At 48.2% G+C, this 27,397-nt stretch overlaps 1 protein-coding gene across 1 annotated transcript; it reads right to left on the reverse strand.

Annotated features, from left to right (window-relative positions):
* Positions 1 to 974: 974 nt before the first annotated feature.
* Positions 975 to 27,317, reverse strand: SNAP29 (synaptosome associated protein 29). Its single transcript, XM_012466506.2, has 5 exons — positions 27,028 to 27,317; positions 16,114 to 16,310; positions 8,624 to 8,709; positions 5,876 to 5,974; positions 975 to 1,808 (listed from the first exon to the last, which is right to left on the reverse strand). The coding sequence occupies exons 1-5, from the start codon at positions 27,262 to 27,264 to the stop codon at positions 1,651 to 1,653; spliced, it is 777 nt and encodes a 258-aa protein (XP_012321929.1). The 5' UTR covers positions 27,265 to 27,317; the 3' UTR covers positions 975 to 1,650.
* Between the last annotated feature and the right edge of the window lie 80 nt (positions 27,318 to 27,397).

The raw sequence follows: 27,397 nt of genomic DNA on the forward strand, positions 1-27,397 counted from the left end.
GCACTCGCCACCACGCCTGGCTAATTTTTGTATTTTTAGTAGAGACAGGGTTTCACCATCTTGGCCAGGCTGGTCCTGAACTCCTGATCCACCCACTTTGGTCTCCCAAAGTGCTGGGATTACAGGTGTGAGCCACCACACCTGGCCTGGGATGAAAACTTTTATAAACAAATTGCTACATAAAAACGAACGTGCTGTTGCAGCACTTACAGAGGTCTCCTTTGCTTTGAAGCACCACTGTTTACAGGTTGCAGACTGTAGAGGAAAGTATTGGGAAATGGCACAGGTCACATGGGCCAGTACCACATTTTAAAGTCAAAGGCAATGTTATTTTTAACAGTGACCTATCTCATTATTAAAATCAATCGCTTTCGCCATCTTCAAAATACTTTGGTTTTTAAAAAGACAAGGGCCTGTGGCTCCAACTATTTTGTTGGATGTACTAACACAAAGAAATTAGTTTTAATTGATGTTTCTAAATGATTCCTTTTATAAAACGATAGGAGAAAATGAACTGGGCCAGTTAAAATGGTATCTGGGCCTTTTTCCCCCTTAGCCAAATCCTTCTATACAAAATCAGCATCATTTGTAGAGTTCCAGTCCTAAAACTGGGTGGCAGAGAAATATGTGATGATTCAAATTACCTGGCAAGAAGTGCAGAAGAGTGGGTGGGAGTGCTGGACAGGTCAGAAGACCCCAGGTACTAAATAAACATTTTGTCCTACTGAAGCCTGCCTAATGGTGATTCTCAGAGGGGTGGAGGAAGACTACTGCACAGCCACATCTGTGTGACACTCCATTCCCACATACTCTTTTGGGTGCCCCTGCCGGTCAACCTGGCAGCCTCGAGCCAGTGGAAGACCTGTTCCCAATCACAGAAGGAGAGTTCCAGATGAGAGCACATGGGGAAGAGGGGCTCAGCCAATTCCCTGCACATTTCCAGGAGTCACAGTGAGTAGCACTGGTATCTACTAACATGCATGCCAAGGATGAGGGGCTGGAGGGAAGTGGGGACATCTGCCAACAAAAGAGCAAAGAACATAACACACTCCATTTCCCATTCTAATACTAATCCTTTCCAGGATATGAAAGATTAAGATGTGTTCGGAGTGTGTGTGTGTGTGTGTGTGTGTGTGTGTGTATGTGTATGTGTATGTGACTGTGTATGGGTACATGTGTGTGAATGACAACTCCTAAACAAAGGTGTGGGAAGGACCTTCCTCTACCAAATGACTGGCTCACATGCCCCCTTAACACTCTGACTCATGGTAAGGCTTAGGAATAAGAAATAGAGGCTCGTGGCTGCAAGACTGAAATTCCGTCTGCATCTTTCCATACGCTCATTAAAGTGAGAAATGCAACTCTTCTTCTTACTCCCATCTGGTAATCAAATGCCCAATATATGCAGGGCCAGGCTATTGTGCTCAGACAAACTCTAAGCATTTTGCTGGAAGAATTTGGTAGGAGGTTAACCTTAGGAAAATGTGGAACAAACACTTCCTTATAATCACAAAATGTCTTAAGATCTACTCTAACATTTGCAAACACACATTAATTTACATACTAAAATAGTAAATGAAATTTCTTGGAAGTTCAAAAAAAGACCTTTCAAATCTTTTTCATCACAACAGAGTGGAAATCCATCTGTCTTCAGAGTTGTCGAACTTTTCTTTCTGTACTTTTTATGTTGACATCTAACTTGTCCACTTTGGTTGTTAGCCGGTCAAGAATGTCATCTTGCTCCTCAATTTCTGTCTGGATCCCCAGGGCTATGTCCTTCAGACGGCCCAGTCCCATGGACAGCTCATCTGTGGGGGAAGGAAATGACACGCAGGCCTGAGCAAACACAGTCACGGCACCTGCAAATGCTTCCTGATGGTGTGGGTAAGGAGGAGAGACATGCCGAGGAATCTGTGTTGCCTGGTGGGACTGCACTTACTGCAGAGATGAGTCTTGACTTAACTGATTATATCAGAGTAAAGAGAAAAGCCTTTTTCCCAGGTTTGTGACTGTGTGTGTTTGTGCACGCTGGGGTAGGGAGACATGCCCAGGGCTGCTTTCTGCCTTTTTACTAAGAACAGCAGCCAGGAAAGAGCCAGAGGGGAGGGAGAAGAGGTGGTGCTTTGTAAGCCTTCTTATCTGCAAGATTAAATACAAAACACTAAGCAAAAAAAGATCAGGATACACAAATGCCTAGCACTGGCACCACAAATCTAAGTGAAATGAGTTTTTTTTTTTTTTTTTTTTTGAGACGGAGTTTCGCTCTTGTTACCCAGGCTGGAGTGCAGTAGTGCGATCTCGGCTCACCGCAACCTCCGTCTCCTGGGTTCAAGCAATTCTTCTGCCTCAAGCCTCCCGAGTAGCTGGGACGACAGGCGTGCACCACCATGCCCAGCTAATTTTTGTATTTTTAGTAGAGACGGGGTTTCACCATGTTGACCAGGATGGTCTTGATCTCTTGACCTCGTGATCCACCCGTCTCAGCCTCCCAAAGTGCTGGGATTATAGGCGTGAGCCACCGCGCCCGGCCTGAAATGAGTTTTTTTTAAAAAGGTATTCAGGCTGCATGCAGTAGCTCACACCTGTAATCCTCACACTTTGGGAGACCCCAGTGGGTGGATTGCGTGACGTCAGAAGTTCGAGACCAGACGGCCAACAATGGTGAAACCCTGTCTTTATTAAAAAATACAAAAATTAGCTGTTTGTGGTAGTACATGCCTGTATTCCCAGCTACCCAGGAGGCTGAGGCAGGAGAATCACTTGAACCTGGGACGAGAAAGTTGCAGTGAGCTGAAATCAACGCACTACACTCCAGTCTAGACAACAGAACGAGTCCATCTCAAAAAATAAAATAAAAAGATAGGCCAGGCGCGGTGGCTCACGCCTGTAATTCCAGCACTTTGGGAGGCCAAGGCGGGCAGATCACTTGAGGTCAGGAGTTTGAGACCAGCCTGGCCAACATGGTGAAACCTCATCTCTACTAAAAATACAAAAATTAGCTGAGTGTGGTGGTGCATGCCAGTAATCCCAGCTACTTGGGAGGGTGAGGTATGAGAATTGCTTGAACCTGGGAGGTAGAGCCTTCAGTGAGCTGAGATTGGGCCACTGCACTCCAGCCTGGGCGACAGAGTGAAACTCTGTCTCAAAAAGAAATTAAAAAATAAAAAGATAATCTTCAGGTCAGGCACAGTGGCTCATGCCTGTAATCCCAGTACTCTGGGAGGCCGAGGTGGGAGGATTGCTTGAGCCCAGGAGTTGGAGACCGGCCTAAGCAACAATAAAAAAGAAAAGAAAGAGAAAAACAATATAATTTAAAAATTTTTTTTTTTAAAAAAAGATAGTCTTCAGCTCTTTGCTTCTGGAGCTTACTGAAACTCATGGCCTCATGCTCCATGGAGTAGAGCCTGTGGTTGCCTCAGACCTCAGGAGGAAGCTCACTGGCAGCCAGGGCAGCAAAGGATAAGCAAACAGTGAGGCTAAGATAAAATATGTGATAATGTAGAGCAACCAGGCAAGGGCACTGCAGTCGAGAGCCTGCCTGAGTTCCAGAAATAGCAGGGTGTGTTAAGACGGGAAGAGTGTGAACAAAGGCAACACCCCCTGCCCCACCAGAGTGGCTGGCCTGGCCTGTGTCAGCAGGGCTGGAGGGCCAAGCTCTGAACCAGCCACCCGCCCTTCTGCCCTGGCCTACCTCCTACTCTAGACTTCGTCCTGCCAGGACCTGCCCAGCTGCAAGTCCATAGTGCCAACTGTTCACCCTTAGACCCCTAGTGGCAGGCAGTACTTAGCACTTCGTCCTGTCTCCTAGAATTCAGTATCCTTCATCAGTGTCCCTTCTCCCACTTCCTGCCAGCAGTCACCAACCATACCACCTGCTCTAACCACTCCCTTTCTCCTGGTGAAGGACAAAGGGCTTTCAAGCCTCTCTGGGTTTCTCTGGAGTAGTCAGATCTGGGCAGACACACCTTCTACCTCGGAGAAGTCTTTGGCTCTGGAGAACAGAGTCCAGGAAACAGAAGGAGGAGGCAGCTGTCTGGGGCTTCCCAGAGAGTGAGCAGGAGCAAGCCTGTGCGCAGACACTCCATGTGCATCTTCATGGTTTCAGTTTCACCTCCCACTAGATATCTTTACAGCAGTGGGCGGGGAGGGGGGAATCTTATTATTTCTCCCCTTCACTTTGCCAGCTCCAAACACGGGCTGGGAGACTGACAGAGTGACCCAGGTCACCATGGGGGAGATTTCTGTTCACGGAGCAGCGGTAAGAGGAGGCAGCAAGTCTGAGACACTACCTAGAACAAAGACACGGAACTGCCCACAAGCCAGTACCTACCTGAACTTCAAATAACTGACTTCTCCATTCAAAAAATAATCACTGGCCGGGCCTGATGGCTCATGCCTACAGTCCCAGCACTTTGGGAGGTCGAGGCGGGCCTGAGGTCGGGATTTTGAGACCAACCTGACCAACACGGAGAGACCCTGTCTCTACTAAAAATACAAAATGAGCTGGGCGTGGTGGCACATGCCCGTAATCCCAGCTACTCGGGGGGCTGAGGCAGGAAAATCACTTGAACCCGGGAGGTGGAGGTTGCTGTGAGCTAGATTCTGCCATTGCACTCCAGCCTGGACAACAAGAGCAAAACTCCATCTCAAAAACAAAACAAAACACCAGGAACAACAAAACAAAAAACAAAAAATAATCACTAAGTGCTTGCCTGCTGGGCCCCAGGTACAAAGTAGTGACAAAATGGAAACACTCCCATGCTGCCTGGAATCTGCAGTCTGGTTGGAAAGACAGCAGGCAAACCAGCAGATACACAATCACAAATGACCAGGGCAGCCCCCTAGAAACACAAGGGCCCCAAGAGATGAGGAGAGGAGGTCACACTAATGCAAGACTGACAGGAGAAGGAGCCAGCCTGCAGAGAGTTGGAGGAGGCCACTCTAGGCAGATAGGGGTCACGAGGCAGAAAGAACTCATATCAGAAATCTCACATGAGCTTGCAGGTGACGAGGGCAGAAGGTACCAGAGCAGGCAGAGAGAGCCTGGACTGCACTGTGAGTGTGTGTGGGTTCCATGAGAGAGTTCTGGAAGAATATACCCCCTCATTCCTTTTTTTTTTTTGAGACGAAGTTTCACTCTTGTTGTCCAGGCCAGAGTGCAATGGTGCAATCTCGGCTCACTGCAACCTCCACCTCCCAGGCTCAAGCGATTCTCCTGCCTCAGCCTCCCGATTACAGGCACCTGCCACCACACCCGGCTAATGTCTGTCTTTTTAGTAGAGATGGGGTTTCACATGTTGGTCAGGCTGATCTTGAACTCCTGACCTCAGGTGATCCACCCACCTCGGCCTCCCAAAGTGCTGGGATTACAAGCGTGAGCCACTGCGCCCAGCCCTCTGCACCCCCTTCTGTTTTGAAACATCGTGCTGGAGGCTGTGTCGTCCAAGTGCCAATTGCTACACTAGTGCTAACTCTTACCATGCCAGGCACTTTCTGGCTCAGGTAACTGTCCCATTGTTCTCAGAGGCAGCCCGTTTCACATAGGAGGAAAACAGGGCTCTGAATGGCCAATGGGAAAAACGGAGTGAGCGGTCACATCCAGGCTACACTCGATGGCCTGTCAGGGACTCCTGGGTCCCTGGGTGCTGTCATGAAAGTGAGAGGTAGGGACGGCTCAGTTGGGCTGGAAGTAGGAAATGGTGAGAAGTGGACAGATTTCAGAGACAGTGTAATGGCAAAATGGACCTGGCTTAGTGTGGGATGTGATGTGTGGTGAGGGAGCTGAAGCTGTAGGATCCTGATGCAGGGGCTGTGCTTGGTGTGAGCTGCCTAAAGGACAGTGGCGTACAGAAGCTGGTGCGGTGCTCAGTCTTACCTAGGTTGTTGTCGATCTTCTGGTGATAGGCTCGAAGGTGTGGGTTTTTCGGGTAAGCATCAGTACTCACAGCAGAACCAGCCCCTCTGGGGATAGGGTCTAAGTTTAGAAGTAAACACCATGAGAGCAGTTACTTGACATTTCTTCAAATGCTGTTTCATATACCCAAAACAATTTCATCTGAAAAACGGGTGGAAGGAATGAGGGGGTTGGTTCTGAGGCCATCCAGAGGGATGACGGAGGCGCATGGGCAGGCTCATGGGCCAGAAGGAGAGACGCTTCCATGGGGCAAGGGAGGCTTCCTGCTCTCCCTCAGTCCTTGGAAGATCAAAGACCCTCAACCTAAGGGTCACCTACTCAGACGCTGGTGCACAAGCTCAGGAAAGAGTCACACAAGTGATGATATACCAGTAGAACTGCAATAACACAAAACTACACAGGCTGTGGATAAGGTCTAAAAATACTAATTGTTACGTTATAGAAATGGGAGTATGGGTAATTTTGTTTTTTTCTAAAATTTATTTCTACGCTATCTTTCACTTGAAACAAGCAAAAAAGAAATGTTAACGCACATTTGCCCCAAGAAATCTTCCTTAAACTTCGGTTTCTTCTTTTCTAAAATTATCTTTCTCAGCTTGAATGAACTTTAGTTTCTAAATGTACACAGAAGAGCCCTGTCATCCCAGTTATCTCTTTTAGGGAAATGTCACCTTCTTTTTTTTTTTTTTTGAGACGGAGTTTCACTCTTGTTACCCAGGCTGGAGTGCAATGGCGCGATCTCAGCTCACCGCAACCTCCGCCTCCTGGGTTCAGGCAATTCTCCTGCCTCAGCCTCCTGAGTAGCTGGGATTACAGGCACGCGCCACCATGCCCAGCTAATTTTTTGTATTTTTAGTAGAGACGGGGTTTCACCATGTTGACCAGGACGGTCTCAATCTCTTGACCTCGTGATCCACCCGCCTCGGCCTCCCAAAGTGCTGGGATTACAGACGTGAGCCACCGCGCCTGGCCGGGAAATGTCACTTTCTAGACTTTGCATATTTCCTCCAGCATCAACCAACTGAAAGCATTCTGCAAACTTTGTCGATTTTTTTTTCAGTCTTTCAAGTTAACATATACCACACAAATGAAAACTCTCTTTAATTCCTTAAAATTGTGTCTTGGGTGAAGTGTCCTGCGCCACTTCTCCAGGGTATGATGAGGCGGGTTTTCCCAGCCCTTGCCTTTCAATTTACACTCACTTCCTCCACTTGCATTTCCAGACTGAACTGTGCTGATGATGTCAGTCTCTCCTGCTCCCAGCTCTTCCTCCATCTGGTCTCTCCTCAGCTGCATCAACCACAACCATGGTAGGTTCCAGAGTTTCCAAGGTGTGTTGTCTTCTTGAAGGCAGCACAGTAACCCTTTGGTTTCCAGCACCAATTTCAATGTACCTGGCTTTTGGGGGGCCTTTGGAGGAGACCCCAGGAGTCTTAAATTCCTTTTCAGATAAGGAATGTTTCTGGGCTTATCACTTGATACAAGTGGGATGATTCGATCAACACTCACTGTCTTGCACACCTTGTCCATGTGGCTGCTGCTCCTCCTGCCTGGGCTGAAGGCTGTATTAGTCCCTCACCGATGTTGTGACAAATGACCACAAACTTGTCTTTCGGTTCTGGGGGTTGGAAGTCCAACATGGGTCTCACTGGGCTGAGTCAGGGTGTCCTCAGGGTTACACACTCCTTCTGGGGCTCTTGGGAAGAATCTAATTCCTTACCTTTTGCAGTTTCTAGAGTTCACCTGCGTACCTTGGCAAGTGGCCCCTGTCTCCACCTTTAAGACCAGCAGCATCTTCAGATCTCTGAATCTGCTGCTCTCTCTTCTGTTTCCCTTTTCACTTAAAAGGGACCTTTGTGATGACAATGGACCCAACTGGACAACACAGGATAATCTCCCCATCTTGTTGATTAGCAGTTATAACTCCATCTGCAACTGTAATTCCCCCTTTGCCATATAACCTAACACACTCACGGGGTCGGGGATTAGGACGTGGACAACTTTTGGGGGGACCATTATTCTATTTACCAAAGGGGTTTTTCTGTAGTCAGTTTTTTACTGCTGGAACAGCTGGAACAACTCAGAGCAACACAAGGCAGGAACCGATGGTGGGCAGGCTCATTTTCTTTGTTTTTTTTTTTTTTTTTGAGACGGAGTTTCGCTCTTGTTGCCCAGGCTGGAGTCCAATGGTGCAGTCTTGGCTCACTGCAACCTCCACCTCCCAGATACAAGTGATTCTCCTATCTCAGCCTCCCAGGTAGCTTGGATTACAGGCATGCGCCATCATGCCCAGCTAATTTTTTTGTATTTAGTAGAGATGGGATTTTATCATGTTAGTCAGGCTAGTTGTGAACTCCTGACCTCAGGTGATCCATCTGCCTCGGCCTCCCAAAGTGCTGGGATTACAGGCATGTGCTACCTCGCAAGGCTGGGCGGGCTCATTTTCAATCAAATGCAGGCCCCCACTTCCTTATTCTCCCCTCTATGGAGAGAGAGAAAGAGGGAGGTGCCCCACCATAATGCACACCTCCAGGTCCCTGAGAGCATGCTGGGTCCCTAAAGCCCTTCGGCTAGCATGGGTGATGCCAGCAGCTGGGGCCTCAGCCCACCTCCCCAGAGAGGTTGCCACTGCCTCCCAAGGACCAACACCAAACCTAGAGGTCTCCCCCAAGAATTCAAAAGTGGGTGTGCACACAGATCTCCACTCACCTGTATCATCCAGCTTTCTAAGATTTGGGTGACTGGCCTGGTACTTTGCCTCCTGTTCTTTACTTGTACTTATGGCTTCTTTCAATCTTTGGATAAAAGTTCACAAAGAAGAAAACTTTTAAAAATGAAAAACCCCTATGACAGTGTTATCAATCTTTTCACCTAATGCCTGTGTGCTAAAAATCAAATGCTTCCTCTGTGCCAAACTCCTTCTGACCAAAGTAGGGATTTCAACAGCTTCTTCCAGGAGCACAGTTGGCTGTGCAATAAGCTTACAAATATCCCTGCCTTAGATAACACCTGCCTCAGAAGTGTGGCAGCTAAGGCACGTGTGGTGGCTCATGCCTGTAATCCCAGCCTTTTGGGAAACTGATGTGGGAGAATTGCCTGAGCCCATGAGTGTGAGACCTGGGCAACACAGTGAGACCTTGCAGCATCGAGTAGCACTGAGTTAGGTGGCCCCCCTCTCTCAGAGAAACCAGGATTCTTAGGACCAGGCAGATGAAAAGCACATGAAACAACCAAACGGGTACTTTAGACCACGGTCAGCAAACAGTGACCTGTCGACCACATCTGGCCCACCTCTTGTTTTTGTATTATTTCCCAGTTCTTTTTTTTTGTTTTTGTTTTTTGTTTTTTGAGATGGAGTCTTGCTTTGTTGCCCAGGTTGGAGTGCAGTGGCATGATCTTGGCTCACTGCAACCTCTGCCTCTTGTTCAAGCGATTCTCCTGCCTTAGCCTCCCAAATAGCTGGGATTACAGGTGCGTACCACCATGTCCGGCTAATTTCTGTATTTTTAGTAGAGATAGGGTTTCACCATCGTGGCCAGGCTGTTCTTGAACTCCTGATCTCAAGTGATCCACCCACCTTGGCCTCTCAAAGTGTTGGGATTACAGGCATGAGCCACTGCGCCCAGCCTCAAGTTGTTTTTATTGTGGTAAAATACACATAACAAAATTTCACGTTTTTATATGACCATGAGCAAAGAAGGGCCTTACAGATGATCATCTGAACCTCAGATGATGAACTTTGAACCTCAAGGGTTTCATTCGTCTCATTAGTGCACTTATATTACCAAACACTGTACTCAACTATTACTGTTTTTGTTGTTGTTTGAGATAGGGTCTCTGTCACCAAGGCTGGAGTATAGCAGCACAAACACTGAAGTCTCTAACTCCTAGGCTCAAGTGATCCTCCCATCTCAGCCTCCCAAGTAGCTGAGACCAAGCACTCACCACCCTGCCTCGTGAATTTTTTTTTTTTTTTTGAGACAGAGTCACGTCCTGTCACCTAGGATGGAGTGCAGTGGCACGATCTTGGCTTACTGCAGCTTCCACTTCCCAGGTTCAAGTGATTCTCCTGCCTCAGCCTCCCAGGTAGCTGGGATTACAGGTGCCCGCCACCAAGCCCAGCTAATTTTTGTATTTTTAGTAGAGATGGGGTTTCACCATGTTGGCCAGGCTGGTCTCAAACTCCTGACCTCAGGTGATCTGCCCACCTCAGCCTCCCAAAGTGCTGGGATTACAGGTGTGAGCCACCAGACCTGGGCAATTAAAAAAAAAAAATTTTTTTTTGAGACAGAGTCTTGCTCTGTCACCCAGGGTGGAGTGCAGTGGCATGATCTCGACTTACTACAACCTCCACTCCTGGGTTCAAGCTATTCTTCTGCCTCAGCCTCCTGAGTAGCTGGGATTACAGATGCATGCCACCATGCCCAGCGAATGTTTTGTATTTTTAGTACAGATGGTGTTTCACCATACTGGTCAAGCTAATCTCAAACTCCTGACCTCAAGTGAGCCACCTGCCTTGGCCTTCCAAAGTGCTGGGATTACAGGTGTGAGCCACTGTGCTGGGTCTAATTTTTTAAAACTTTTTGTAGAAATGGGTCTTACCAGGTTGCCCAGGCTGGTCTTAAACTCCTTGAAATGAAGTGATCCTCCTGCCTCAGCCTCAAAAAAAGTGCTGGGATTACAGACATGAGCCACTGTGTCCAGTCTATTACTGTTATTATATTTTGAATTTGTCACTAAAAAGTTGTGAAAATATGTTTTTTTCTCATCACATAAGTCCCTATAAAATATCTTTGATTTTGCTCCATGGCCTAGTTTCCTAACACTGGCTATAAAAAGGGACACCTCTTGCAACTCAAAGTCATTTAGACTGTGCCTGATGCCCTAATTTTTCTATTTTTAGTAAAGATGGGGTTTCACCATGTTGGCCAGGATGGTTTTGATCTCATCCTGCTGAGCCCTCCAAGGTGTGGCAGGTGCCTCCAGCTAGTAGCTGTGCCTCTCCAATAGCCTGCTCTTCTCCATCTCAACAGCAGCCTGACCACTTCACCAGCCAAGCTGGGAACCATGGTTACTTGCAATTTTAGCCCTCCCCCTGCACAGTGCTACTCCCAGCAATTCAGGCAAAACAAACAGCCTCTTTTTTTTTTTTTAAAGATGGAGTTTCGCTCTTATTGCCCAGGCTGGAGTGCACTGGCATGATCTTGGCTGACTGCAAACTGCACCTCCCAGGTTCAAGCGATTCTCCTGCCTCAGCCTCCTGAGTAGCTGGGATTACAGGCATGCACCACCACACCCAGCTAATTTTGTATTTTTAGTAAAGATGGGGTTTCTCCATGTTGGTCAGGCTGGTCTTGAACTCCTGACCTCAGGTGATCTGCCTGCGTCAGCCTCCCAAAGTGCTGTGATTACAGGCATGAGCCACTATGCTCAGCAACAAATGCCCTCTTGATATCCCACCCTCCAGGTATCCCAGAAACCCAGTTTCTTCTTCTGCCTTATTTTTTTTTTTGAGACAGAGTCTCACTCCGTTGTCAGGCTGGAGTGCAGTGGCGCGATCTCAGCTCACCGCAACCTCCACCTCTCGAGTTCAAGTGACTCTCCTGCCTCAGCCTCACGAGTAGCTGGGAATACAGGTGCACGCCACTACACCCAGCTAATTTTTGTATTTTTAGTAGAGATGGGGTTTCACCATGTTGGCCAGGATGGTTTCGATCTCTTGACCTTGTGATCTGCCTGCCCTGGTCTCTCAAAGTGCTGGGATTACAGGCATGAGCCACTGTGCCTGGCCAAGAAAGCCAATTTCTAGGGACAGTGAGAGAAGTGATAAGAAAGTAGAGAAGGTTAGCTGGGTGCAGTGGCTCATGCCTGTAATTCCAGCACTTTGGGAGGCTGAGGTAGGCGGATTATCTCAGGTCAGGAGTTTGAGACCAGCCTGACCAACATGGTGAAGGCCTGTCTCTACTAAAAATACAAAATTAGCCAGGCATGGTGGCACACACCTGTAAACCCAGCTACCTGGAAGGCTGAGGCAGGAGAATCACTTGAACCCGGGAGGCGGAGGTTGCAGTGAGCTGAGATCGTGCCACTGCATTCTAGCCTGGGCAACAAGAGTAAAACTCCATCTCCCAAAAAAAAAAAAGAGAGAAGTTTAAGAAGGTGGTTCCTGGTCAGAAACCAAGTCTTACATAAGTTAGAGAATTTCAAATTAGGGGTAGTTAAATCTGTGACAGGAACGCATGAGCTTTAAGTGGAAATGAGAACAAGCAGCGTGGAAAGCTGTCAGCAAGGACAAACAGGGCTTCCCAAGAGACAAAACTTCAGAGAAGGCCAAACGGTTTGTGTGATAACGATGTACACAGGAAATACATGACTAAATACAAGTTTGATTAGGATAAACTTATTTTAAAAGCTTTTAAGTGGGCCAGGCACAATGACTCACACCTGCAATCCCAGCACTTTGGGAGGCTGAGGTGGGAAGATCAGTTGAGCTCAGGAGTATAAGACCAGCCTGGGCAACATAGTAAGACCTCGTTTCTACAAAAAATATGAAAATTAGCTGTGCACGGTAGTGACGCCTGTAGGCCCAGCTACTTGGGAGGCAGAGGTGGGAGGATTGCTTGAGCCTGGAAGATGGAGGATATATTGAGGAGAGATTGTACCACTGCACTCTAGCCTGGATTACAGAGCGAGACTCCATCTCCAAACAAAACAAAACAAAACAAAACAAAACACTTTTATGTTTGTAGAGACAGGATCTTACTATGTTGCCCAGGCTGGTCTTGAACTCCTGGCCCCAAGTATTCATCCCACTTTGGCCTTCTAAAATATTGGGATAACAGGCATGGGCCACCGCACCTGGCCCTGCTAGGCCCTTGAAATGGCCAACAACTTTCTTCATCCCAGCTTCCCCTGTGCTTTAACTGACTTGTGTCTGCACCAACCCCCTCCTTCAGCTGGCGGTTTCCCTCAAAACCTTCACCCTCTGCAAAAGGTCAGGTCCTCTGTGCTGCCTTCCTCTGTTCCCAGGACCAATCTCCCTTTCCTCTGGGCTCCCACTGCATCCCTGTGGACTGTATGCCTCCCCAACATCTTCCAACAGACAGACTGCATTCCTGCAGCTACTACCCCCACACAACTGCAGAACGTGGGTGAAAGTTTTGCTTTCTTGAATTTACTAAGAGATGGCAAGAATGGTACAAGTGATTGGGGCTTATCTAGGGGCAGAAGGCCAGGCAGGGTATATGACTTTGGGGGACCTTGAAGCCCACCTGACTGAAATAACTATGGCTGCCTCACTGATGGGAAGTCTCTGCTGGGAAGTCCTTGAGTTTCCAAGATGCTTTAAAAAAACAAAACTGCCCCTGAAGCCACAGGACTTTCATGGCTTTTATAGCCATTCAGAGATGTAGGGGCCTCCAAGAGCCTCAGAAACAGCCTTTGTGAAGAGGCATGCAGGATGTGGAAGGGTGTGAAAGGGTGCTAGACACAAACTTGCCAGCTTCCTACTCGGCCAAAGGCTTACTCTGCTTCTGAGTCTGTACATGGAGGATGTGTAAGTCCAAAACAAATGAACATCCTACCTTCTCTTATGGCAATTAAATGTGGCCAAAGATTAGGATATAAAACATTTTCTGATGTGAATATTGAAAAAAACAACTACTAAAATTGGAGGGAAATGACAAATATTTAAAATTATGGTTGAACTGGAAAACCCGGAATGGTGATTGTGGCTGAGCCGAAAAAACAAACCAATTTTTATAACCTTAGCTAGTGCCTCCCAAGGGCACTCACTGAGGCCTGCAGGTTCCCAGGGCCAACTCTGCAGGTACTTCCTGCAGGTTCCTCTCCCTAAGTCTTTTTTTGTTTGTTTGTTTTTTTGAGACAGGATCTCACTCTGTCACTCAAGCTGGAGTACACTGGTGCAATCATGGTTCATTGCAGCTTCAACCTCCCTGTGTTCAGGTGATGGTTCCACCTATGCAAAAAGGTCAGGTCCACCTCAGCCTCCTGAGTAGCTGGGACCACAGGCATGTATCACCATGTTTGGCTAATTTTTGTGTGTGATTTCTTTTTTTTTTAAGACAGAGTCTCACTCTGTTACCCAGGCTGAGGTGCAGTGGTGCAATCTCTGCTCACTCCAACCTCTGCCTCCCAAGCTTAAGGGATTCTCCTGCCTCAGCCTCCTAAGTAGCTGAGACTACAGGCAAGTGCCATCACGCCTGGCTAATTTTTGCATTTTTAGTAGAGAGGGGGTTTCACCATGTTGGCCAGGCTGGTCTCAAACTCCTGACCTCAAATGATCCACCCGCCTTGGCCTTCCAAAGTGCTGGGATTACAGGCATGAGCCATCATGCCCAGCCTCACTTTTGTGTTTTTTGTAGAGACGGGGTTTTGTCATGTTGCTCAGCTGGGCTCAAGTGATCCTCCTGCCTCAATCTCCCAAACTGCTGGGATTACAGGCATGAGCCACCATGCCTGACCCTCTCCCCAAGTCTTGATGGCTTCACCTGCCTGTTCTTCCTGCTATCACCACCAGCTTTGTTACCGACATTGGTTTCTCCCAAGCCCCACTCTGAGCTTGAAGTAATTATCTAATTTCCTCCCTACCACACCCTACATCTTGATCTGGGTGGTGGCCACACTAGTGTACACAGGTTCACATTCACTCTCCACTTAAGATGCATGCATTTTTACTGTACCTTAGTGTGCATTAAAAAAAAATGCTCTGCAGTTAGGCGTGGTGGCTCATGCCTGTAATCCCAGCACTTTGAGAGGCCAAGGTGGGAGGACTGCTTGAGGCCAGGAGTTCAAGACCAACATAGCAAGACCTCATCTCAAGTCTTGTTCTGTTGCCCAGGCCGGAGTGCAGTGGTGTGATCTTGGCTCATCGCAACCTCCGCCTCCTGGGTTCAAGCAATTCTCCTGCCTCAGCCTCCCAAGCAGCTGGGTCTACAGGCGCATGCCACCACGCCCAGCTAATTTTTTGTATTTTTGGTATAGACGGGGTTTCCCCATATTGGCCAGGCTGGTCTCAAACTCCTGACCTCATGATCCACCCACTTTGGCTCCCAAAGTGCTGGGATTACAGGCGTGAGCCACCATGTGTGGCCTTTTTTTTTTTTTTTTTGACAGGGAGACTCTACCACTGAGGCTGTAGTGCAATGGCACCATTGTAGCTCACTCCAGTCTCTAACACCTGGGCTAAAGTGATCCTTCTACCTCAGTCTCCCCTTTAGCTAGGACTATAGGCACGTGACTTTTTCTTTTTTTGAGACAGGGTCTCCCTCTGTAACCCAGGTTGGAGTGCAGTGGCACCATCATGGCCCACTGCAGCCTTGACCTCCAGGCCTCAAGCGAGCCTCTTACCTCAGCCTCCTAAGTAGCTGGGATTACTGGTGTCTACCACAATGCTTGGATACTTTTTGTAAAGACAGGGGTCCCACTATGTTGCCCAGGCTGGTCTTGAACTCCTAGGCTTAAGTGATACACTGACTTTGGCTTCTCAAAGTGCTGGGGTGACAGGCATGAGCCATTGGACTTTTTTTTGAGACACAGTCTCACTTTGTCACCCAGGCTGGAGTGCAGTGGCACGATCTTGGCTCACTGCAACCTCTGCCTCCCGGGTTCAAGCAATTCTCCTCTCTCAGCCTGCTGAGTAGCCGGGATTACAGGCATGTGCCACCATGCCCAGCTAATTTTTTGTATTTTAGTAGAGATGGCATTTCACCATGTTGGTCAGGCTGGTCTCGAACTCCTGACCTTGTGATCCGCCCCACTTGGCCTCCCCAAGTGCTGGGATTACAGATGTCAGCCACTGCGCCCAGCCCCTAAAGCCAAAGTGCTGGGATTACAGACGTGAGCCACCGTGCCCAGTCCCTAAAGACTTTTTAAAGCAAAAATTATGTAAAGTGAGTCACTTTGTACTGATTATGCTCTCTGAGGTGAACACCCTCTCTTTCAAAGTAGTGGGGTCCCAATTATTGGAGAAGCAACTGACTGACTAGATGTCAAACAAATGAACATAGGAACAGGGAAGAATAGCTCCTGGTTTCACAATGTTTGAGGACAAATCCCCCAATGAGTAACTTAAAGGGTTGCTGGATCCCTTTATGGCACGGATGTGTGAAAGTCTTGGTCATTTACACTACACCCCACTTCTGCTCCTTTATACCCAGATGGTAGAAAGACGCACTCACCTGCTGTTGGGCTGGGAAACAAGGGTGCCATTCTGTTCAGCTGAGGTCTCTGCTGGTTTGGATTTGAAGTAATTGACAAGTCCCCCAAACACGCTCTTAATGCTATTGATGTGTTTCTGGCTGATCTTCAAATCTTGGTCCATCTTGTCCACCATCTTCTCTGTGCGCTCCAGGACTCCTCGCTGACGGGCAAGCTCCTGGGGAAACCGAGAGGCAGTGGCATTATAGCTTTCTGTGACCTCTCCCCCAGGGCAGTCAAGGAATACACACGGCAGCCACTTCATAAACTCTCAGTGGGCACATCTGGAGGTGGGTGCTCTTGTCTGTGAGGGGACACGACCTTTTCCAACAACAAGTTCCTTTGCCTCTCCCTCCCTGCCCTACCTCTGCTTGCTTTCCTCATTTATTCGTGACACACTTTTCCTGAGAGGTTGGCTCATGGCACCATGTTAAGATGGATGGCAGAAGCCGGGTGTGGTGGCTTACATCTGTAATTCCAGCACTTTGGGAGGCCAAGATGGGCATATAACGAGGTCAGGAGTTCAATACCAGCCTGGCCAACATGGTGAAACTCCGTCTCTACTAAAAATACAAAAATTAGCCGGGCATGGTGGTAGGTTCCTGTAATCTGAGCTACTCAGGAGGCTGAGGCAGGAGAATCACTTCAACCTGAGAGGCAAAGGTTGCAGTGAGCCGAGATCACACCATTGCACTCCAGCCTGGGCGACAGAGCAAGACTCCGTCTCAGAAGCAAAACAAAACAAAACATGGATGGCAGTGTACCTGTGAGGCTCAGAGTCCAGGGCCTGAACTGGAACCAGACTCTCTCTAGCCCCTAAACTCTGGGAACCCTCATAGGCTTGGGCCTGGCACTGACCTCTGGACTCTGGTTCTTACATTCTTCCTTTAGAAAGTTCCCACTTTAGGAGTTCCCACTGGGCCACCCGAACCTCCTGGCCATGGTCAAATCCTCAAATTCGATTTCAGGGACCAGTGTCCTCTCTGGGCACTATTAGTGTCTGACTCCAGCCCACCCACATGGGTGACCCTGTCCCAAGGCCTTTGCACGCACCACTGTCTCTGCCTGTAATGCTTTCTATCCAGATACTTGTATAGCTTAGCCTCTCATCCTTCATCCAACTAGGGTCTCCACTCAAAGGCCAGTCTCTCAGAGAGGCCTTTCCAGACATCTTCCCTAAAGGAGAACTCCTTCCAACCACCACCCCTCCTCTCCATCTCCTTTCCTCTTTTTTTTTTTTTTTTTGAGATGGAGTCTTGCTCTGTTGCCCAGGCTCAGAGGTTGTCACTGCAACCTCCACATCCTGTGTTCAAGAGATTCTCCTATCTCAGTCCCCTAAGTAGCTGGGATTCCAGGCGCCTGCTACCACACCCAGCTAGTTTTTTATATTTTTAGTAGAGATGGGGTTTCACCATGTTGGCCAGGCTAGTCTCTAACTCCTGACCTCAGGCAATCCACCGCCCTCAGCCTCCCAAAATGCTGGGATTCCAGGTGTGAGCCACTGCGCCCAGCCTCTCTTTTCTTTATAGCATATGAGCTCCATGAGGCAGCGACTTGCTCTGTTCACTGCTGAGTCTCTGCAAATCTGCCCAATGGAGACGTGAGTGATGCTCTGTGGCCACAGTGACAACTGACGGTCCCTCCAGAGCTGATGGTTCTGGTTGTGAAAATACACTCACCACAACAACACTACCACTTTCCTTTATTTATGACAAACTTGCTTCATTCCCTAGTTCAGGACTGATCTACAGCTGCAGCCCATCTGTAAGCTGTCTTTCCAGCCAGAAGGCTCTCGAGCTTCATTTCTCCTGCTCTCCCCTCAGCTGCCTTCCTCTAAATCTGCTATCCATGCATCACCCTGTAGCTTAGCAATTACACTAACTATGCAATTGTTTTTTAGAGATATTCTCTCTTGACGCCTAAAAACAAAGTCAAAAAAATTTTAAAGATACATCCTGGAAATCCGAAGAGCAAAATGCAACTATAAATAAATGGTCGTGGCTTCCTTAGAGTCCTTAAGGAATCAATGTGTAACCCGAGTCCTTTGTTTAGTGGGTGAAATTTAAAAACATAACGTATAGGCAAAAAGCTAAAACACTGGTTGAATTTACTATTAAACTTTGTTTAACTTTTGCTGGAAATAAACTTAGAACTGCCAAATTTTACAGTTTCCAACATTTATGTTTTTCACCAGTTCACAAGACATATCTAAACAAACCATCAGGCTTTTTTAAGTAAAAAGAAAAACGTTTTCTGAACTGTGTCACTCAATATATCAAGCAAATCTTGCAAGGGCTAGTTTTCAAAAGAAAAAAGAGCTGCTAATGTATCTGGCATTTCTGCTTCTTCCATCACCTCAAGTTTATCATCTTCATGTCTATACTATGGTCTTTTCTGGAATAAGGCAGAGCCATACATTAGGATTAAAGGGATTCTTCAGCATCTATATATTTTTCTGACAGTCCAGTTCCAGCTTGCTTTGCAGGCTGCAGAAGATGGAAGAATCTTTAGCTGGAAAGACATTCAGAGCAGCCAAGCTGGGGAGGGGCTGAAGGCATGGCCAAGGCTCTGCAGCAGTCACATTAGGAGGGGGGTCATCGGTTTCCCTGATGGTGAGTTCCTCCCATCAGGACCAACTCATGACCACTCACCCTCTCACCCTGACCTTCTCATCTCAATTTGGAGAGCTACCTTCCCCAGTATGGACTTATTTTCTCCTATTCACAAGTGACATGTTCTCTCAAACTCTCAGAGTCTGTGCTACTGTTAAGGAAACCAGACAGCTGATTTAGATGTTTAGCTAGAAGCACAGAGAAATATGTGAGGGTGCTTGTCTTGCATGTGAGGCTGAAAGGCCAGGGGAGTGCTGCTCTGGTCTCTGGAAGTTTCTGTTTGCTGGAAGCTAGTGTTCACCAGAGGTCATGAGGCCAGCAAGGGAGGAGTTGTTTCTTCTGCTAAAATCCACCCCCAGAAGGCAGAGGAAATGACCGGACTCAATGTGCTTGTGACCTAGTTCCAACCAATGAGGAAGAAGGGCTTGACAGAGCAAACACCAAAATACCAGGGAAGAGAACACTGACAGTCTGTAAGCACAAGCCAAGCAGGCGCTTGCGCCCCAGCTATCACCAAGACAGGCCTCAAGTGCTCTGGGTCCTGAGGCATGCTCATACCTGCCCTCTGTGGAGCTATGGTGCATCTTCTCCATCTGCCTCTGGGAGAATGAAGTCCCTGAAGGGATTGCAGTGCTGTGAGAGGAGTGAGCTCCGCAGGTGCCCTTGGTGTAAAGGACGCACACGGAAAGTACTTCCTTGTTTCAGTGATTACTAAGCATTACAGGTGATGCCCTTCTTACTTCTTACTCCCCTTAGCCCCAACAAGGGTTCTCTAAAGTTAAACTGGAAAAAAAAAGATGGTGAGAGAAAGGGTCTGGTTGGGCTGGTGGCACATGCCAAGAGATGAGAGAGAGAGGGAGTTTCTCAGCTCTTTGGCTTGTGGCTTTTTGTCAAGTGCAGCGATCTCCAATAGAGCAGGGGGAAGCAGAAGACAAAGACCCTGTGAGGGCATCTACTGCCTGAAGTGAGGTCACACTCTACGGGACGGGTCATGTCATGGGCACTGTGAGGGCCTGAAGGCGTCAGGGCTTCCTTGCTGGCAGAATGCTCCTTGAAAACATACACACAGTGACAGGTGTTGCGAGATCTCTGCCCCCAGGTGCTGAGCACCTGCTCTCTGCCAAGCACCCTTCTAGGTGCTAGGGATTCAAGGGTCCACAATCCTGATGGTGTTTACAGTCTGACAAGAGGGCAAGATGAGTGAGGTTCAAACGGAGTTTTTCATTTGTTGACAACATTGCCGTGCTGGGAGTTCAAGGAAGGCAGATGGGTCCTTGCTTCACTGAGCTTACAGTCTTGTGGAGGAGGCAGAAAATAAAGCTATTGGGCACACACACACACACACACACACACACACACACAGTCACCTGCTCCCAGAAGACTCTTTGCCGAGTTTAAGGTAGGGGTCAGGGAGGTTCCCTGCTGAGGTTGGAGAAGAGACTGAGAAGTTAGGCAGTTAAAAACTTAGGGGTCCTGTCCATTTGGACTTAAGTGTTTTTTTTTTTAGCAGCTTGAAGGAAGGATGGACTTAGATTTCTTAAAAACAAACCACAACGAAGAGTTGGGATGGGGCAAGGGCACCAGGCAGAGGGTGCAGCTTGTGTAGCGGCAGAGGAACTGTGTGGGGAGTGGGCAGGGAACACCCACTGGATGTCACTAAGGCCTTCAAAAGGCAGCAGTGACTACCAGATCCCAACTGCAATTCACAGCCAACACATCTAGAAATTTGAAATTTATATCTGTTCTCTCTCCCTTCCCAAAGGAGTGTGCACAGGCACAAGCCCTGGCAGGAACACATGAGCACCCAAGACACATGCTCAAACTCTGGGATCTGTCTGTGGCAGTCAGAGTATGGGATGGATTCAGAGACAAATCGGGTCTTAGGGTGCAGGAAAAACCACCAAGGGCAAAGGCAGTAGTGCTGGTGCCCCTCACTGCCTGTGTGCCGGCTGACCTGGGGCTGAGTAAAAGGCTAGCTCAGCAGGTCTGGGATGTCCACATATTCTGCATTCCAAAGAAAGGTCTGGCCCTAGCCCAGTTCCTTGTTTTTGGAATATCCTGCCTGATAAGACTGTCCTTGTTTACGTGAGCCTAAGCTTAGGCCAGGCTAACAATGTGATATATGATGGTGGCCTTGGGCTTCACATTATTAGCTTGACCTCTAGGGAGGGTTGGAGACTATACTCAGTCATGCCTATGTGACAGACCCCAATAAAAACTCTGGACACCCAGAGTTAAGTGAGGGTTGGCAATACTCTGTATGTGTTGTCACACACTGCTTGGAGAAGTAAGTGTTGTCCACGTGACTCCATGGGGAGAGGACAACTGGAAGCTTGTGCCTGGATTCCCCTGGATGCTGCCCTATGCACTTTTTTCATTTGATGGTTTTAATTTGCATCCTTTCATTGTAAGGAACCATCACCATAAGTATAACAGTTCTACACATCCTTCCAGTGAATCACTGAAGTTGAGGGTGGTCTTGGGAACCCCAAACACCTCCCTACAACACTTCCCACTCTGAGAACAACACCTCAGAGGCAGAAAGCCATAGAGCAGACAGCTGCTCAGCTTCTCACAGCGTGTTTCCTGGTCAGCAAAGCAAGGCCCCTTGGGACAACGTGGCGGCTGTGAGTGGATGTGCCCAGGAAGGAGTAGCAGATACAGCCACACACTCAAACAACAAGCCCATCCTCAGAAGGTGCCCTGTTACAGCCAACAAGCCAGCAAGTTGGCCTGGGATCAATGGTCTAATTCTTTATTTATTTATTTTTTTTTGAGACAGGGTCTCACTTTGTCACCCAGGCTGGAATACAGTGGCACGATCTCAGCTTACTGCAGCCTTGACCTCCCGGTTCAAGAGATCCTCCCACCTCAGCCTCCTGAGTAGCTGGAACTACAGGCGTGCACCACCACACTCAGCTAATTTTTGTATTTTTTGTAGAGCCAGGGTTTTACCACATTGCCCAGGCTGATCTCGAACTCCTGGGTTCAAGGGATCCACCTGCCTTGGCCTCCCCAAGTGCTAGGATTACAAGCATGAGCTACCGTGCCTGGCCATCAGTGGTCTAATTCAATCATTGATAGTTTACTAAAAATTAATTAAAAATAAATCCAGAACAGACTTAGTGGTGAAGATGTGGTTCATTGCCATTTCTCTACCAGAATCCCACCTGCAAGACACAGCCTGACATGCATAGGGATGCATTTCCTGGTCACAGGACAGGCATTGCAATCGAGGCACACAGCTCAATGCAATCTTTCCATTCTGCTCTCTCCTCCCATTTCAGGCAATCTTCTGTTCCCTCCCTCCTCCCTTTCCTTCCCTAGGTCACTTATTCATTCAGTAACTATTTTAGGAGCGCCAATTACGCTTAAGGACATTGTGCTGAGAAGCATGGGGGTAGAAAGTTGAGCAAGAGATGGGCGAGAGACTGCTCCTCTTCCACTGCTGACATTTACAAATTAGAGAAATTACTTAATCTAGCAGCTGCCTGTCCCCATCCATCAGCTTTTGCTAAGAACTCTAGCTGCATCAGCATCACCACAGACTGCCTCAGAGGGGTGGATCTGGTCCATAGGGCCCCTCATTTGGAGTGGGCTGCTCCAAGGCCAGCATCCCTGAGAATGAGGGTACCACCTTGTGGCAATGTGTCTACTCAGTTCCCGGGACACCTTGATGGCCTCTGCTCCTGGGATAGGAGGGGTGTCCTCCTCTCTCCCACCTCTAAACTGAATGCCCAGTGTGGGTGTGTTGTAAGCTGGAAGGACAGAGACGGGTGGGCCCCTGCATGAGACGGTGTAGAGAATGTGCTGGCAGTGGCTGCTGAGTGCATCATGTTTGAGCGCTGCCAAATTCTGCCCCTTTCCATGGACGTTACTGTGCCAGCCGTTCAAACCCTACTGTCTACTGTTTGTTGCTGGACTCCCCTGAACTGAGATCTCAGGCCCCAGAAAACTTCAGTGGAGTAAATTCAGCTACAAGAGGGGAAGCAGAGGATCCAGGGCAGGTGGGTCTCCTCCACTGGAGTGGTGAAAGAATGTAAGAATGTACAAAAACCGTGTCCAAGTAGGATGCAAATAGACTCAACAAAAGGTGTAAACAACCTCAATGCCTCCGTTCAACTAAGTGAGTTGAACCTGTGTTTTGATTCAGCAGTTTAGAAACACATTTCGTATAGGAACTAGATTTGGACATTCCAGACCTCTTGCCAGCATATACTCACTTCTATTTATGCAGCCAGTCCCCTAGTTCCTATCATTAGGGGACTGGCTATATAAACAGAAGTCATTTGTTCAAAGGAATACAACACAGCCATAAAGAAAGCCCAGCTCATTACATATTAGTGTGGAACAACCTCCATCCAATTAAGCTCATAAAGACCAGAATGTATAGAACACTTAAAAAAAAAATAAACCCTGTCTTTATCCACAACGTTATCTCCCCATGACACTGAAGGAGGGAAGGTGACGGGCTGCCTTAGGGGTAGAGGGAGGATAGCGAGGGAATAGGGGGAAGGCTACACCGTTTTGTATTTTTTGAAGTTTAAACCATGCGATTAGAACATCTCTTCATAACAATTAAACCTTAGGAAAATAAAAGAAGAAATCACGCTTACCAAATAGAGAGAGAGATGAGTGGCTTACAGGTCTCCCTGTAGTTCTATAAAGCACCTACCAGGTCAGCCCGGTAGGACCTGCCCTGCTCAGACTACTTCTCGTCTGTTCTTTTGTGGTCATAGCCTGTGGCCTGAGCCTTTGTGAGAAACAAACCTTGCCAGGTTTCATAGTAGGAGAAGGGCAGTTCTCTTCGCTAGAGGTGACTTAACTAAGTCATTTTCCTGCCAAGCTGGGATTGAATTATGATCTTCCTCACCTAATAGTATTTGTAAAGTCCTCATCTTTGACATAAATCTGTCCTGTGTTGGCATGTTTCACAGTGCTGGGTACCCAGGAGGCACTTGCCTAAGTGGGGTGGTTAGCAGGGTACACTGGAATCTGCTGCAAGCCACTTTGTGCACTGAGGGCTGGAAGAGCTCATACTCCCCCGTCCCCATCCCAACACCAAAGGGAATGAAAGAGTGATTAGAGTGATTCAAAGACAACCTGGAGGCCAGACAGCTTGGAGGCCTGTAATCCAGCACTGGGAGGCCGAGGTATGCAGATTGTTTGAGTTCAAGAGTTCGAGACTAGCCTGGGCAACATGGCAAACTTCCTCTCCATCAAAAATACCAAAAATTAGTGGAGTATGGTGGCGTGCACCTGTGGTCCCAGCTACTTGGGAGGCTGAGGCAGGAGGATCACTTGAACCTGGAGGCAGAGGCTGCAGTGAGCCAAGATCATGCCACTACACTCTACCCTGGGTGACAGAGTGGGAACCCATCTCAAAAAACCTCCCCCAAATCAAAAGACAAAAAAACACCAGGTGAGGTGGGGATGCAGGTCATTCCTGACTCCCAGGGCCTCTCATAATTGAGAACTGATCCAATCCTGGAAAATTCCAACGGGTCGTCTCAATGACAAAAGCACCTGCCACCTGCCCAGTCATGACCACACTGTATCTCTCACAGCAATGCCTGGCCTGGACAAGCCTGATATGCCATTCTGCCTCTGCTCTCACAGTCCCCACTGCATAGAAAGACCTTTGGGGGCAGCATGGGGCATGTCATCACAATCTATATCAAACAACTCCCACCTATTACGTTTTTGCCTCTCCTGAGTTATGAGACCAGAACTTTCCCTCTGAACTCCAAAGGCTTCTAAGCTACCTCCTCTACCACCTGTCCTTTAACACACTCAGTTCATCACTTGCCTCCTCTGTACCCAGGAGCTCTGCTGCTGGGCCAGTGTGTTTGCATATTCGCCTGTCTTCCCTAAGAACATCCCTCATTCTCACTCCTCTTGTGTAAACCTCAGTCATAAAAGCTAGATTCAAGTTCATCCTCCGCCATGATGCCCTATTTTGAATCATTCTGATTTCCTACTTCATTTGTTCTCAGTTTATAAAGATGTCTCCTCAAATAGTTCTTAGTTGACTTGCTTGGGCTTGTGATCCTTAATCATATGACCCATTCACCAAGGCCCTAAAATCTCAGGCAACCCTCCAAAATCTAAGTCAGGACTTCCCATTTAGAATGGAACACAAGAAGCCAGTAGGTATGAGATTTAAGAACTACAAGCAAAATCTCCTCAACAAGGTTAGGAACAGGTGTGGTGGCTCAAGTCTGTAATCCCAGCACTTTGGGAAGCTGAGGTGGGTGGATCACCTGAGGTCAGGAGTTTGAAACCAGCCTGGCCAACATGGCGAAACCCCATCTCTACTAAAAATACAAAAATTAGCCAGGCATGGTGGCAGGTGCCTGTCATCCCAGCTACTCGGGAGGTTGAGGCAGGAGAATAGCTTGAACCGGGGAGGTGGAGGTTGCAGCGAGCCAAGATCATGCCACTGCACTCCAGCCTGGGCAACAGAGTGAGACATTGTCTTAAAAAAAAAAAAAAAAATCCCTGCACAGTGGCTCATGCCTGTAATTCCAGCACTTTGGGAGGCCAAGGTGGATGAATCACCTGAGGTCAGGAGTTCAAGACCAGCTTGGCCAACATGGTGAAAATCCATCTCTACTAAAAAGACAAAAAATTAGCTGGGTGTGGTGGCAGACCTCAGCTACTTGGGAGGCTGAGGCAGGAGAATCACTTGAACTCGGGAGGCAGAGGTTGCAGCGCACTGAGATCACGCCACTGCACTCCAACCTGGGCAACAAGAGTGAAACTCTATCTCAAAAAAAAAAAAAAAAACCAAAAAACCAACAATGGTTAAACACTAAACACAGGGAGGTGAATCAATGAGGGATACATTAACAGAGAGAGGTGGGAAAGGGAAGTAACCCAAGAAAAGAGCAAGGGGAAATGATAGGTTCTCGCTTGGTTGCCCAAGCTGGAGTGCAGTGGCATGAACATGGCTCACTGCAGGCCTGACATCCTGTGCTCAAGCGATACTATGCCTCAGCCTCCTGAGTAGCTGCAACCACAGACGAGTACCTTCATGCCTGGCTAATTTTTAAATTTTGTAGAGACGGAGTTTCGTTTGCTGGTGTTGAACTCCTGGGCTCAAGTGATCTGCCTACCTCGGCCTCACAAATTGTTGGGATTGCAGAAGTGCAACCGTGCCTGGCTTATGACATTTTTTAAAACTTTTTTTTTCTCTATCCAAACAAAACTGTTTCATTAGTAGGCCGAAGAGAGAATGTGGTGTGTAAATAAAGAATAATTCTTGGCTCACGCCTGTAATCTCAGCATTTTGGGAGGCTGAGGCAGGTGGATCACATGAGGTCAGGAGTTTGAGGCCAGCCTGGGCAACATGGAGAAATACCACTTCCACCAAAAATACAAAAAAATTTAGCCAGGTGTGGTGATGCCTGCCTGTAGTCCCAGCTACTTGTGAAGGCTGAGGCAGGAGAATTGTTTGAACTCGAGAGGCAGAGGTTGCAGTGAGCTGAGATCGCACCACTGCACTCCAGCCTGGGCGACAGATGGAGACCCTATCTCAAAAAGAAAAAAAAAAAAAAGAAGAAGAATTGTCATTGAAGGTACTACTCTCTGAAATCTAAAGCTGGAAAGAACTGATTAAGATGAGTTGCAGCAATAGACTCTTAACCCACACACTATGTGTCTAGGATTTGGGAAGTAAAGCTAAGGCCATGGACTCAACCAAATTCAGGTTTTGGCCAACTCCGCAGCTGTCTGGGTAGACGGGACTTCAATACCTCTACTGGTTAGGTGAAGATGTGGTCAATGATGCGGGAAGAACTTGTGGACCACTTGCCCCGATTCTTCAAGGTATCACCTGACACTTGCAGGCACAGAGTCCTCTTTTACTGGCTCACTCCCAGAGGAACAGCCAAAACCTCATACAGGACTTTTGCCCAGGAAATAATGTCGAAGAAACGGACTCTCCATTTCCATAACCCAGGCCCTGCTGTTCAGAATTTTTACTCACCTGGACAGAAAATAATCTGGAGTTTACCTGTGAACTAGGCGTAAGAAAAAAGAATCAACTAAGTAGACTAATAGCTAAGGAAGATTTCTGGGGTAAACTATCCTCTTCAAGTACTCCAGATGCACATGCCTTCACATAGTTAACAGATTGCTACACGCCATCGAGTCACTAAGGTGCAAGAATCTGTGCTAGGCAACTCGAGAATTCTCAAAAGATCGTGAGCAAAACATTTCTCGTCTCCGTCTGACAACGCAGAGACCAGCGTGTCCACACCAGCCCTGCCCCAGGCTCACCTCGGAGGAGGCGACCCCAACCTTCTCGGACTCGTACATGAGGGTCAGGGACCTGCTGGTGCTGGCGGCCGTGGCCTCAGCCCTGCGCAGCACCTCCTGCCGCAGGTACTGCTGCCTGTCAGCGGGCGAGTCGAGCTCGTCGGGGAGGTCCCGGGCGTCCCTCCACGGGGCTGGCCGGGCGCCTTCGTCCTCCCCGTCATCGTCGAACGGATTGTAGCTTTTGGGGTAGGCCGACATGGTGCTGGCGCGGCTCACCGTCTGGGAAAGAGAAGGAGCAACACCGCCACCGCCGTCCAGGGCGTCGCCCCGCCCGCCGACCTCGCAGTCACCGCGCGAACTCCTTCCGCCCGTAGAGCGCAGGTGGCCCCTC

The sequence above is a fragment of the Aotus nancymaae genome, unplaced genomic scaffold (genome assembly GCF_030222135.1).
Source record: "Aotus nancymaae isolate 86718 unplaced genomic scaffold, 86718_ANA_hifiasm-v0.15.2.pri h1tg000210l, whole genome shotgun sequence".
Taxonomy (NCBI): Eukaryota; Metazoa; Chordata; class Mammalia; order Primates; family Aotidae; genus Aotus; species Aotus nancymaae.

What these genes read in the sequence shown, in the direction of transcription:
- SNAP29 (XM_012466506.2), bottom strand. Translation starts at nt 27,264, where the DNA reads ATGTCGGCCTACCCCAAAAGCTACAATCCGTTCGACGATGACGGGGAG. An exon ending in TTGGGGTCGCCTCCTCCGAG is followed by an intron (nt 16,311 to 27,027) that starts GTGAGCCTGGGG and finishes CGGTTTCCCCAG; the next exon opens with GAGCTTGCCCGTCAGCGAGG. An exon ending in GTTTCCCAGCCCAACAGCAG is followed by an intron (nt 8,710 to 16,113) that starts GTGAGTGCGTCT and finishes TTTTATCCAAAG; the next exon opens with ATTGAAAGAAGCCATAAGTA.